Raw genomic sequence first — 14,555 nt, forward strand, 5'->3', positions numbered from 1 at the left:
GTTTATAGTCAAAGCACACAAGACAGACAATGGGTGAAATGGAAGCACACAGAAATGAAGTGATTTGTACCACGTCACAACCAGGTGAGTGGCAAAGCCAGAAAAAATGCAGGTCTCCTGACTCCCAATCCAATGCATTATTTGCTACCGTGGTTCTCAACCAGGGGCACATCAACTCATCTAGATATTTGCCTAGTTTTACAACAGGCTACATAAAAAGAACTAGCAAAGTCAGTACAAACTAAAATTTCATACAATGACTTTAGAGTGGTAGCCGTGTTAGTCTGTATCAGCAAAAATAACGAGGAGTCCTTGTGGCACCTTAGAGACTAACAAATTTATTTGGGCATAAGCTTTCGTGGGTTAGAACCCACTTCATCGGATGCATGGAGTGAAAATACAGGAGCGGGTATAAATACATGAAAGGATGGGGGTTGTGCCAGCAATGCCCCTCTGCCATGTACATTGGCCAAACCGGACAGTCTCTATGCAAAAGAATAAATGGACACAAATCTGACGTCAGGAATCATAACATTCAAAAACTAGTAGGAGAACACATCAATCTCGCTGGTCACTCAGTAACAGACCTAAAAGAGGCAATTCTTCAACAAAAATCCATCAAAAACAGACTAACGTGAAGCTGCAGAACTGGAATTAATTTGCAAACTGGATACCATCAGATTAGGCCTGAATAGAGACTGGGAGTGGTTGGGTCTTTACAAAACCTAAACTTAATTTCCCCAATACTAAATTTCTCCCTACTGTTACTCACACCTTTTTGTCAAGTTTCAGAGTAGCAGCCGTGTTAGTCTGTATATGCAAAAAGAAAAGGAGTACCCGTGGCACCTTAGAGACTAACTGTAGCTCACGAAAGCTTATGCTCTAATAAATTTGTTAGTCTCTAAGGTGCCACGGGTACTCCTTACCTTTTTGTCAATAGTCTGTAATGGGCCACTCTCTTACCACTTCAAAAGTTATTTTTCCATCATTGGTATCCTGCTGTTAATTGATTTATCTCGTTAGACTGACCTCACACTTCGTAAAGCAACCCCCCATCCTTGCATGTATTTATACCTGCTCCTGTATTTTCACTCCATGCATCTGATGAAGTGGGTTCTAACCCACAAAAGCTTATGCCCAAATAAATGTGTTAGTCTCTAAGATGCCACAAGGACTCCTTGTTATTTATATGACTTGTTTATACTGCTCTATATACTGTACACTGAAATATAAGTACAATATTTATATTCCAATTGATTGATTTTATAATTATATGGTAAAATGAGAAAGTAAGCAATTTTTCAGTAATAGTGTGCTATGACACTTTTGTATTTTTATGTCTGATTTTGTAAGCAAGTAGTTTTTAAGTGAGGTGAAACTTGGGATATGCAAGACAAATCTGACTCCTGAAAGGAATACAGTAGTCTGGAGAGGTTGAGAACTAACCACTGATCTACTGGACCCAGCTAAAATTAAGTGTCCACCTCAAGTTTTTCCTAAGACACCTGTCTGTCTCACATGGTCTCCAAACTCCTTCTTCAATAGCTTATTGGATTTGTTGTTAAAAGCCTTTGAATTTCTCGCTATGGACACATATAAATTCCTGTTAAATGTGCCAGCATGGATCCACCTGTAAATACAAACCTCCCCCAGCCAACCAAACTGTCCCATATAAACCAAACTACTTTTAGGTTTAGAGAAGCCATGAAGGAGCCACAAGAAACAGATGGAGAGGCTGGATAGAGGACAGAGTTTTGATTTGTGCCTAAAGGGTTAAATATTAATTTTTTTAAAAGGCACCGGTTTTAAAATCTGGAATTCTTTCTAGTTCCATCTTTATCCTAGGATTTTCTTTGTACAAATAAGTCTGTTTTAATAACTCATGATAGGGGAATTGGGTCTCTTGTAGTTTAAGAAATAATTAAAGGTTAATGGTTTCAATTAAATTCCCCCTCCATTTTTTTCAAAACAAATGTTATGTATTGCTTTATCATTTTTGTAATGCTGTGTATTTATCAGACTCCACTGTGCAATCATGTGAAGGTTTTATTCATATAGCAGCATGTGATTTTCCTGTTTTGAAAACTTGATGAGAAAGAGAGAGAGAGAGAAATCACTACTGCTTTTAACACCATTTCATTGCTTTAAAGGTGCACACACAAAGGACACCCAATCCCTCCAACTCCTTTGCTCTAACCTAGAGACCATCTGGCAGGGTGTGTTTTAGTCAACCGTTCAGGATTAAACTATGCTTCCTACCCCCCTCTCCCCAAACAAACCCCAGTAGAAAGGATACAGCCAAATGAACACAGACAAAGAACTGAAGTCACCCAGCCCATGACATAAAACAGGAAGAGCCATTCTGAAATTAAGGAATTTTCCATTATCCCCAGCATTGTGCAAGAGCAACAAACAACAAGCAAAAGCAGCTAAGATTGGCTTTCGAGAAATGCCGCCGTCGCAGTGGGAACAGGAAGAATTTGGAAGCGCAAAGCGGCGGTGTAGGATGTCAGGCTTCTCTGGGGAGCCTGCCAGCTCCCAGCGAGGCAGAATGACTGGAATGATTCGGAGCTAGTCAGCATGAAAAGGTCCTCCGTGTTAATGACTTCCTACGGGAGGAAGCGAAGGGCCTGAGTTTATCAGCACTTCACCAGCCATGTGTGACTGGCCCGGGCCTGGGCCCCTATGTATGGCTTCACCTCACGATTCCAGCTAATGGGGCAGGATATTTGCCAGGTCCCTTCTATTTGCACTGGCTGTTTTAATATGATGAAGCTTGTTATCTCACCAGCCATCATGGAGCGACTTTAAGTTATCCATTAACACCACCATTTCCACAGCCGCACGCTCCTAGCAGAGCCTTGCCTGAGTGAGGACGGTAGGGGAAAGCTCCCCACCAGAGGTAGCAACAGCAGGTGGGAACCTTTGCATAGACAAGGTGATGATGAATTGCACTCCAGTGGTGCCAATCAAAAGTCAGCCTTGCACCCCACCCCTCATTGTGCTGCGGGCTGCACAAATAAAGCTGGCAGTGCTTTTAAACACAGTCTTGCTTGGAGCCTGGAGCTAGAGCTCCCACTGTTGCTATTGCTGGCAGATCTGTGCCAATGTTAGAGAGGGGGGAATTTCCCACCATACATGTAGGCATGGCCACACAGGCTGTAATTAACTAGTTTCTTTGTGCTACATCAATCCCCAGTGTGCAGATCTACCTAGAGCAGAGTCTCTCGCAACACTGAACTAAGACTCCAGCAGCGTGAGCTTCCGCACAACGGTTTCCTATCAAAGCCTGCTAGGATTCCAGCAGCGTGAACTTCTCAGAACAGTGCCTGACCAACAGCAGCTACTACTCCAGCAGTCTGAGCTCTCTAAAAAAAGGTTATGAGCAATGCCCATCCCAGCCAAGGCTTCTGGCAGGGTCCCCTTGAGATTCCAGGTTGTAGGAGAGCAGCCTGCATCCTGCCACACTCAATATTCTTTCAGATACCATGAAGTCATCTCTCCAGGGGATGCCATTTGCAATGGCCATCAAGTGCTAAGACACCCTCTTGCCATCAGTTCTTTTAATGATCCCTGTTCCAATTTCTTTTTCTCCCAGGGGAATTGCAGTGCTTTGTCCTTCCTTCCTGTAAACCCTCTACCGCCTACAAAATGATCTCAGCTGGTCTCTCTTGTTAAATACACCAGGGACTCAAACAGGTGCTGAAGTGTCACATTCTAATGCAATTATTAACACAGGCACATCCTGTTTCCAGCAGATGGTATTTGTGTTTGGGATACTGAAGGCACCATAACGCATGAGCAGGAGGAGCAGGGGAGGGGAAAGGGTTGCCTTGGTTCTAATCTCTAGTCACACAGCACATAACACAACTCAGCAGCACAGTCCCCGCCAGCCACGACACCACAACCACAAGAAGAGAGATTGCAGCGTCAGAGCTCCATCAGAGGGCACGTTCATTCCAAGGCCCCCCCCCCCCAGCTCTGGCATTTGCTCAGGTAAATTACCTGAAACTGATCACACTCTGGGCTCCAACCAGCAGTGACTTTGATGAAAAATTTGAAGGGAAAAAAAACCCCATTTTCAGTTATTTCTGAGATATCTGGGTGGGGAAGGAAATGGCATTTTTTCAGCCATTAGGAGAACAGATGTTTTGTGTCCAGCTTACTCAGACTTAAACAAGTCAGTAAAAGTGCCATTCTTTTGACCTTCCAGTCCAGCACTGGGTGAAGAAGGACAATACTGGCTTTAAGTGTCATTTCAGCCTCCTGAATTCCAAGGGGGCCGCCCAACTCCTAGCCTAAGGCCTCAGGGCTGCTCTAGTTTATGCTGATTGCAAGCTGAGGATAGCCAGAGTGCAGTGTGCTCAAGCTACTACACCTCTTCCCTTCCACTCTCTGCTCCCATACAGTGAGGTATGAGGGGCAGGCAGATTAGAGCTATAAATAGGGCCCTACCAAATTCACGGCCATGAAAAACACGTCACAAACCGTGAGATCTGGTCTCCCACCATGAAATCTGGTCCTTTGTGTGCTTTTACCCTATAATACACAGATTTAACAGAGGAGACCAGTGTTTCTCATATTGGGGATTCTGGCCCAAAAGGAAGCTGCAGGGTGGGGGGCACAAGGTTATTTTAGGGGGAGTCACAGTATTGGCACCCTTATTTCTGCACTGCCTTCAGAGCTGGGCAACCAGAGGGCGACGGCTGTTGGCCAGGCATCCAGCTCTGAAGACAGCACCCCACCAGCAGCAGTACAGAAGTAAGGGTGACAGTACCTCGCCCCCCCCACTCCTTTTTGGGTCAGGACCCCTACAATTACAACACTGTGAAATTTCAGATTTAAATAGATGAAATCATGAAATTTACGATTTTTAAAATCCTATGACCGTGAAATTGACCAAAATGGACCATGAATTTGGTAGGGTCCTAGCTATAAGGATGGTTCTGCATCAAGTGAGGAACTCCCCTAAGAGCTGGGGGATTCCCTAGGAGCAGGACAGAAGAATGGGGCCCATAGAATGTAAAATGCTCAAGGCAGGGGTCTGTGACTTTATTTCTTATGAAGTACCTTAGGCACTTTATCAATAATAAATGTTTGTTAAACACTCTGAGAAGGAAGTTTCCCTGATCTCCCAGTGAATTGCATCCCTGGAGTATGTTGTCCGTCAACTCAGATTATAAATTCTGGGCTCATGTCTTGCTCCATGTGTCTCGCAGAGCAGACCACGCTGTCCAACCCTAAACAACTTGGAAGAAGTTCATCCCCGAATGAAGAATAGGGCTTTGTCTTGGTCTAGGAAAGTTGCTTGGAAATTAAGTTACAAGCAAATTGAAAACAATTTGCTGAGCATGCTCAGCCCAGTGTTTTCCTCACCGAGTCAAACACACGTGTGCGTGCATTGCTCTACATGAAGGCAAAGCTATTTGTATGGGAGATCTTTTTCCTAGCCCCCTCAACCTGTAACTGATGAGCGGTGGTTTGAAACAGTAGCTATCAACCTTTCCAGATTACTGTACCCCTTTCAGTAGTCTGATTTGTCTTGCGTACCCCCAAGTTAAACCGCATTAAAAATGACTTGCTTACAAAAATCAGTGTCAGAGAACACTAGTACTGAAAAATTGCTGATTTTCTCATTTTTACCATACAATTATAAAATAAATTGGAATATAAATATTGTACTTACATTTCAGTGTATAGTATATGTCGGGGTGGCCAAACTTACTGACCTTCTGAGGCGCATACGATAATCTTCAGAAGTTTGAGAGCTGGGCACACCTGCTGGGGCTCAGGGCTTCTGCCCAGCTGGGGAGGGTGGTTTAGGGACATCAGCCCTGCGGGAGGCAACTGCCAGGGTCCGGGACTTCAGCTCTGCTTCTGCTGAAGCCCCCAGCCCCAGCAGGTGTACCCCATAGGGCTGAAGCCCCCAGCCCTGGCAGGTGCCTTGTGCAGGGCTGAAGCCCCTAGACCTCCCTCTCCAGCTGGGCAGAAGCCCCAAGCTCCCCACCCAGTTTGGTAGATGGAGAATGGGGGAGTATGAGGGGCTCCATGAGCCACGGTTGGGCCACCCCGGTATATACAGCAATATAAACAAGTCATTGTCTGTATGAAATTTTAGTTTGTACTGACTTTGCTAATGCTTTTTCTGTAGCCTGTGGTATAACTAGGCAAATATCTAGATGGTTTGATGTACCTTCTGGAAGACTCTGTGGACCCCCAGGGGTACATGTACCCCTGGTTGAGAATCACTGGTTTGAACTAAGCTACTTTATGCAAGTGTTTATAGGTTTGGGACTTTAAACTGTAACATTAGTTGTGTGAGAAAAATCAGATGATACAGCAGTTGTATTAGTCTATCCTGGGATGAATAAATTACGGGAGTCACCGAATGGATAAGTAATTTCTGAGAAAACAATCAGTGGTCTCCATTCTCAGTAGATAGGGCCATCAAAAGACAGCCACCACCATAAATGACAGCCTTGTTGGCTAGCAAACTGGGGACAACACAGAGTAAATAGTTCATTTTTCATGTCCATTTTCTCAAGGCTAGAGCCGATCCCTCCACATCATGATTGAGGCTAACTGGCAGAGCAGTGTGGGGAAAGTTTACATTGGCCTTGCCTCTGCTCTACAATATCAGTGCTGTGGATTAAACAGAGGACTTCAGACTCCAGGAAGGCTGAGCTTGGGCAGCACTTGTATGGAGACTTCCATGGGGAAAAAAGGGAGTCTGAACATGTGTATCTATTGCACACTGAACTGTTTAAGGTCCTCACATAGGGTTACTACTCACATCAACACAGGTTTGCCTTTAGCTCAGATACACCTTTTGCTTTTGGACACAGAGGTCCCAGGGTAATTTCTTGCTGAAATAGATTCCTTCTAATTAAGGATCTAATTCATTACTCAATGTTTGTGCAGCCTGCTACTCTTCTGTTTTCCACTGTACCTATCGTGCTTTACAGTTTGTAGTGCACTCCGGCAATAGTGAATTTCTCTCCATTTTGATTATAGTTTTCAAATTGCACACACGGCACTTATGGTGCCAATTCACCTTCCAGGATAACGCCCTCTATTTTCACTCACAGCTCTCCTCAACGTTCTACCTTTGGGACAAACCTTGCCCCTGCAGCTGATGTTAGGCGTAGCCGTGTGTATTTTTCTCAGAGCAAAATTTGTTCTGCCATTGTTTAGTTACAGGAACAAGGAGTTAAAAACTTGTCCATTAAAAAAAAAAAAAAAAAAGACATCTTGTGAACAAGTAAGTCAAAACCAGCTGAACTTTAACGGTGCACAGGTGGGATTTCCCAAGGCACTCGGCATTGGCCTGACGTCACCGGGAATTTTTAAATGGACTCTGGCAGCACAGTTAGGCCAACTCTTGAGCACTTTTGAAAATCCTGCTCTGTGTACAATTAGACCTTGCTGATAAAAGGTTTCCCCACAGTAAACTGGACATGATTCAATATTAAGCCCTGGTCTACTCTAAAAAGTTACATCGACTCAGCTACGTCATTCAGGCATTTATAAAATCCACATCCCTGAGCGACAAAATTAAGCTCACCTAAGCCCTGAAGGCAGTGCTAGGTCAGTGGAAGAATTATTCCATCACCTACCTACTGCCTCTCGGGGAGGTGGAACCCCTCCCATCCGGTGTAGGTAGTGTCTACACTGAAGCTCTGCAGCTGTGCTGCCATAGCATTTCAACTGTAGACAAGCCCTAATTTTCATGCACGCATGTTAGCTTCGCAGAACTCAATTTGCATTTTTATCATTTCAGCGGATAAGATCAATGTTTATTTTTAACCATTTTTTTCTCCTAATTTATATCTATTTAAATTTTCACAGTTGTGGGAAATTATGATGCGGAAGGGTCAGACAATTATTTAATGACAGTCTCTAATAAGTTCTCAAGTAGCATTTTTCTTATTTTTACCTATCTGTAAATTTCTATCATCAATGGAAATATTTTTTCCATCTGTTTGTGTGTGTACCCTGAACTTGATGTTGACCAACATTCACTAATGCAAATCTAATCTTTCCAAGCCTACACGTACACAATGCCGCATCTGGGCTTTTTCTATATCCATATACTGGTGTGGTATAAAACCTGTGGAGTTGCAAGAAAAATGAAACTGTGTGAAAGAGTCTTGGAGGTAGATTGGATGTGTGTATCTAAGGGCGTGTCCACACAGGAAATTTTTCCAGTTAGGCCAGTATAGCTAAACTCCAATGTAACTCCACATCTGAACACTCAGATTCTGGAGTAAGAGTACTTTACTTTTTTTTTTTTTTTTGGTTTAGTTTAAACTGCTGCCAAAGTGACATAAGATAAACTGGCAACAGCCACTCTTATGCCACAAGAGCGAGTATCTGGGGAATTATGCAGATATTACTACAGCGCTTTAAATTCATGCCTCACTTTCTATCGGTATAACTTTCCCTTGCAGACAATGACAAGCAGGCTGGTGGAATTTATGGAATTGTGCAGTTCTATTTTGCATAATTCCATAGTGCTACAGCTATTTTTTTAATTTTTAAACAAGGGAATTAAAAGCAAAATTCCTATCATTGCTTTAAGTTAGGTAGGTGCTTATATCAGTCAGGAAATGCAGTTATAAGGGTAAAGTTAATTCACCAATGTTGTATTTGAGGAAATCTGGATTACAAGGGAGGCTGTTAATTTAATACTTTAATACCGAGAAGGCTGGATATGCAACCCCCCATGCCCTAACTGGGTCTCCCCTTTTTGTGAATGTAACTTTCTGGGCACAGTTTTAAGTCCTATAGGCCTGGATCTTGCTAGAGTCTCCCATGCACAATCATTTGCAGGTTGGGGCTGTAGACACCTAAGCACTGGTACTTAGATGTCCAAGTGACAGAAATTGTGGCCACAGATAATTGCAGGCCTAAAACTTTACCAGTAATTATGTGTGGATGCAAATGGTGAAGGCCAGTTTTTGAAAATTTGGTCCATTTTCAAAGACACATGAGGAAACACGGCTACAAGGACTTCAGCTTTTGTATGTCTTGACTTTTTTGCTGTAAGTTTGCAACCTTTGCATACCATTAGCACGTGTGTATTTGCATTTATTTATAGTTAGGGATTATGCAGCCTGTTTGCCCTTAAGGCTTCACTTTCACGGTCTCATAACTTTCCAAAACACATGCTTTTTAGGACTTATCCTAAAGGCAAGAACTTTGGGGGTGGGGGGGCGAGTTTGAAGAAAACATGTTCACCTTTTACTTAAAGACATAAAATGTTTCAAGTTTTGCAATTCAGACATTTACTCCCAAGTATTACAAACCTCACATGTCCTAACCATTGATCTAAACTAGCACCTGGGTTACAATACTATTAAAATCAAAAATAAGAAATAAAACCATAATTTTAAATATATTATGGACTTCATCTAACCTGGAGAGATGTGCTATTTGATTATCATTCTCTATCACTCACCTGGAGCAAGCGATCTCGATCATGCATATGGAGTCTTCTATTATAATTCTGCGATACTACCTTTTAAAACACAATAATCCACTTAGGATGTTTGAGCCTCAAGCAGCCAATAGAAACAGATGGGATTTTTTAAAAAGTATAATAATTACTGACATGCTATTCACGTGGTGGTAGCTCCCAACTGTGGTAGGTGCTGTACAGAATGGGGTGGACTGATTTAAATCAAAGGGATTAAATGATGATTAAAATGGGTAATTTAAAATCAGCAAGCACAGGAATCCTTGATTTAAAACTGATTTTAATCTTGTTTTGCATTTGTACTTTTTAATTATTTTCCTAAAGAACAGTTCATTTGCGTTGGTTGGTAACCATTAAAACATGTCAATTTGCCACTAAATACAGCCTTTACACTACATTTGGTGCTTCTTTTCGATAACCAGGAAGATACAAAATATCTATATGTATTTATTTAAGCAGTTTAATAGCTTCACTTACATTTATTCAGATTCTTAATTTTTACATTTTTATTACGTTAGACAACAGTGACTGATGCATTTCTCATTTACTAGATTATTAACTTTTGTACTTGTGATTTGTGTCAAGCTGCATTTGGATGGAAATTTGAATTCAACTCAAAATGCACAAAACCAGCATTTTTATATTGATTTTTTTTATTAGTTAAAGACAATTATCTCAATTATACCGGACTACAACAGAAAATATAAATTTATCAAAAGATGTTTTGCATTTAAAAGTAACTGATTTATTAAACAAAGCAAGTATTCATTAACCTGTAGTTATTGAATTGAACTTACTGTTTCGGGTCACCACATCCTTCAAGATTTTAGAACTAGTAGATCTCATCCTCTTACACCTCATTTTTATTCACAGATTAGAAGAAAACAAGCTTTCTTACTTTATCGGCTCCCAATTGCTGTCTCAAGTTTGAATGAACTAGTCATTGAATGGAAATAGCTGAATAAACCTAAATGAAGAAAATATTCTCTTTGCACCTACAGAAGAGGCTACTGATGTCAAAAGCTGGTTTAGCCTTTTAGCAAACTCTGGTTCCAGGTGCTTGGCCAATGATTTCCACCAGTTCAGTGGTTTGATTTTATTTAAAATACTGGCAGCAAACATGTACTGCTTGAATTTTGTTAGTATAATCTATTAAAATAACTTAAATTAAAGTAAGTTTAGGTCTTAATATGGGTTGTCATAAATTTTAAATATGTTTATTTTTTAAGAAAAATATGTATTTAATTTAGATCCTAAAACATGTTTTTATTTTAAAGAATTGATTTTAATCTAGACAGAGTCCCTGCCCCAGCAAATAGACAATCCGAGAGTTAAACAAGGAGAGGAAAGATGTTCCAGTGGTCAGGATTCTATCCTGGGCCACGGAAGATCTGTAATCAATTCCCTGCTCTGCTTCCTGTGTGACCTTGGGAATGTCACTTGGTCTCTTTGTGCCTCAATTTCCCGTCTCAACAAGGATTACATTAAAGATTGTGAGGCACTCCCATATTATGGTGATGAGGGTCCATATATCTAAGAGAGACAGAATTAATGGCTGGAGCAACAGGATAGGCAGAGAGGTCTCTGTAATGACCAACACTCACACATATTGCAAGCTCATCTTCCCTCCCTTCTTCCCCCGACCCTGCCATGACTAACCTACTCCCAGCTGTACTTCAAATTAGCTGACTAATTTCTTGTATACATCAGAGCAGATGCAAAGTTTGGGGGACAAAATTTGAATAAGAAGAGGGTAGGGGCTTTGCAGACATGCTTGGAAAGAGCATTCCAGAGCATTCTCTTTTCAGCAGAAGATAAAATCCAAAACATGCTTGTGTTGACATTTTAATGGCACAAGAATCAGGGAATCCAAAATTAAAGTGTAAGTAGTACTTGTAACTGTACCCCTTTTTTACACATTGCAGTAGGGTCTTATGTTACAGGGCCATAAATCAGAGACTCATGTGATAGTCAAACAGTATGACAAGAGAAATAATTTTTCCCTACACTGTTCCTCCAAAAAATCTGTGTAAATAAATAGAGTGAATTGTACACTTCTGGAGTGAAATACAGCAACTCTTCAGTGGTATGCTTATGACTGCACATTAGTTTAGAACAGGAAGTGAAAAATAAATTCTTCTGAAATTCCAGGAGTTATTTAGGTCAACAGAATGTAATTAGTCAGTTTCTCCAGACCACTACAATTAACTTCCCTACTCTTGTGAAAGGTACCCCAAGATTTCCAGTGACCACAACTTGTCAGGTTTTAACTCTCGTCTGGGAAGTGACGCGTCCAGAAGCGCAATGCCCTATAGTATCAAGCTAGATCACTAGTTCAGAAATGACTCAGAGGGAAGAATACCAACTTGATCAACAACACTTTAGACAGCACATGGATGTTTCTTAAGATGTCTCACCCAAGTGCTAGCTAAACAAAGCTGACCCTGTTTAGCTGGTGAGATATGGCAGGCTCATAGCACGAGGTGATATGCCTGCAGCTATGTTCTTTTATGTAGAAACTACCCCTTCACCTAGATTTGTAAAGGGACACCATTATCCTGAAATCTAATCAATGTCTAAATAGGAGGTAAAGTCATTTCAGGTCTCCCCAATCCACCTGTCCTCAGTTCTCCTGACAACTGTCACGGTTGCAGTTATGTTTTAATATTAGCCAAGGGTATGATTTTCAAAGGGCTCACGGCGCTAGTCTAACTGCTCCACTCTGAAGTGATAAAACTTCCAGTGCCTTCACCGGAAGCAGAGTTAGGACAACACTGAATGCTCCAGAAAATCCCTTTCTAAGAGTTTGTCTTTTCCTGTTGCTTTGTGAAAGACCCACATAAACAAACAGGGAAACTGACCCTACAAGGGAAACAATAAAAAACTTACTATGGACCCAAGTGCTCAAATTCACAAAGTAAACAAATGACAAGGGAGGGTAGGGGGAGGAATCATTCTTGATGCTTTAAATCAGCATAATTTTGGGCCCCAATCTTGCTAAGATTTATTCACATGCTTCACTTTAAGCACTGTGAGTAGTCCCATTGAATTCAATTCGGATTACTTACATACTTAAAATTAAGCACGTGCTTAAGTCTTTGCAGGATCAGGTCCTTAAGCGTTACTTCTAGCAGTAGGTAACATTTTCTGAAAGAATTCTGACTTATTAAGTTGACAATATTGCTTTAAGTGAAACTGTCCACAGAATTTTTTAATCACTGCATGCTTTTATGTGGTTATGTCAGAAGTCCCTCGTTGCAAGAGGGTGGAATTAAAAAAGCATCAATAACTCTCAAAACATTGCACTGCCTGACATTTGTGCAACTGAATGTTGCAGCCCTGGCCCATCAGCCCACCCGTTTTCAGGGATGGCGTATCCAGTGACATCAAGGAACCCCACTATCTTCTCAACAAAAAGTTGGGAGATCATTTTATTCCATACAAATTACATCAGGATATAATGGATTTAGCACTTCTGATCCATCCACATTACATTAGTGGACAAGACCTCAGAGATCTCCAGTCCTTACCGACTGAACAATTCTTTGCAACTACCTCATTTTCCAGTGTGCCATGTCACCCCTATTTGACCGCAGTGGGCATTTCTTTTTCAGAGAAAAGAGCTAAGAATATTTTGTCCCCACATACTGATTCATGCATCCGGAATAGCAGCAACACTGGGAAAGAACTAAAAGCTGGCACTGGTCATATAAACAGTTCCTATTGCTTGTTTGCTTGAGGTGACATGGAAGACTAGAACCCTTCCAAACTAACGGGAGGTTGAAGGTTGAAATCCTGGGGGGTTGAGGGGATCAAAATGGTAATATCCATTTATATGAGGACAGGTGGAGAGAATGGGTTGCAATGATAGCACTATCCAGCATTTCTACTGTAGCCTAAACAGCATCCATAGATCACTGCACAGAAATCATAGAATCGTAGGACTGGAAGGGGCCTTGGAAGGTCATCTAGTCCAGTCCCCTGCACGCATGGCAGGACTAAGTATTATCTAGATCATCCCTGACTGTTGTGTAACCGGCTCTTGAAAATAAACAAGCATACAGGATTTTAGCATAAAATCTTTAGACAAACTATCAAGGTCAAAACTGGAAGAATTCCCCCCCCCCCCATCAGAAGAACCATTAGTTCTTTCCCCCTAAAGGCCTCTGCTTGGATTTTTGAGCCATGAGTATTGTATTTGTTTCTGTTTCCTCAGTGCAACATTAGTAAACAAAGGTTTCAGATGTCTCCCCGGTGTTACCTATCAGCTCTGTGTTCTTGGGGAACGAGGGCACAGTTTCCAGTCTGTCTGACTCATGAAAGACCTTCCCCCCCACCCACAACCTCTGCTTGAACCAAAGCCAATCAGAAGAAAGACTTACAAAAAGCAACGAAATGGCAGTTGGAAGACACACCTAAACCCCTCCGGACAAGGATGACAGGATTAAGGAAACTCCCCTAGCCATATTTGCATCAAAGATGGGACAGGGAGGCATCCCCATTAGCATACAAAATGGAGAACAGAGATTCCAAGGCAAGAACTAAATGAAACTCTGGGATCAGAAAAGGGAGGGAAGCACTGTATGACCGGGGATCTCTGCTCCAGATGTTAATGAACCCACACCTGCACACACCCAGCTCAGTAGTTATCAGACCAATTCTAGTAATAAATCCTTTATTGGTATCCAAAATAGTGAAGCTCCCTAATCGCATTGCGAGTTCCCTCCAAGGAACACCGCGCATAGCCAGGAATGATTAGCTCCCATTGTCTAGCCTAACAAAACAACGTTGGTATACTCCCTTGAGCCATCAGTTTATCCATAAACAAATCTAGCGTTCTCCCTTGAACCGTTGTTCTTTCCCTACAAAAACCCCTACCCATGCTCAAGTAAGCATTCCAATGCCTGTATCCAACATCTGCATCAGTTCCATTCGGACTTCATTTTCTTCTGACTGATTATGCTGAGGGCTTTGCCTGTCTCCAGCACTCCGGACCCTCAGTTACCACCACCACCACCACCTGGGAACCCTGATCAATTCAAGCTTCACGGAGCGGTGAGAACCCAACCCTCTCTCC

At 41.9% G+C, this 14,555-nt stretch overlaps 1 protein-coding gene across 2 annotated transcripts in view; it reads right to left on the minus strand.

Moving 5' to 3' along the window:
- PTPN9 (protein tyrosine phosphatase non-receptor type 9) overlaps positions 1-14,555 on the minus strand; it is a 50,434-nt gene that overhangs the window by 30,688 nt on the left and 5,191 nt on the right. The window contains exon 2 of one of the 2 annotated variants that reach the window (XM_038418165.2): positions 9,461-9,520. The exons of the other annotated variant lie outside the window; for it this stretch is intronic. Within the exon in view, the coding sequence (XP_038274093.1) occupies positions 9,461-9,520 (60 nt within the window). The remainder of the gene's footprint in view (positions 1-9,460; positions 9,521-14,555) is intronic. 2 annotated transcript variants of the gene reach the window in all.

Source organism: Dermochelys coriacea, chromosome 10 (assembly GCF_009764565.3).
Source record: "Dermochelys coriacea isolate rDerCor1 chromosome 10, rDerCor1.pri.v4, whole genome shotgun sequence".
Classification (NCBI taxonomy): Eukaryota; Metazoa; Chordata; order Testudines; family Dermochelyidae; genus Dermochelys; species Dermochelys coriacea.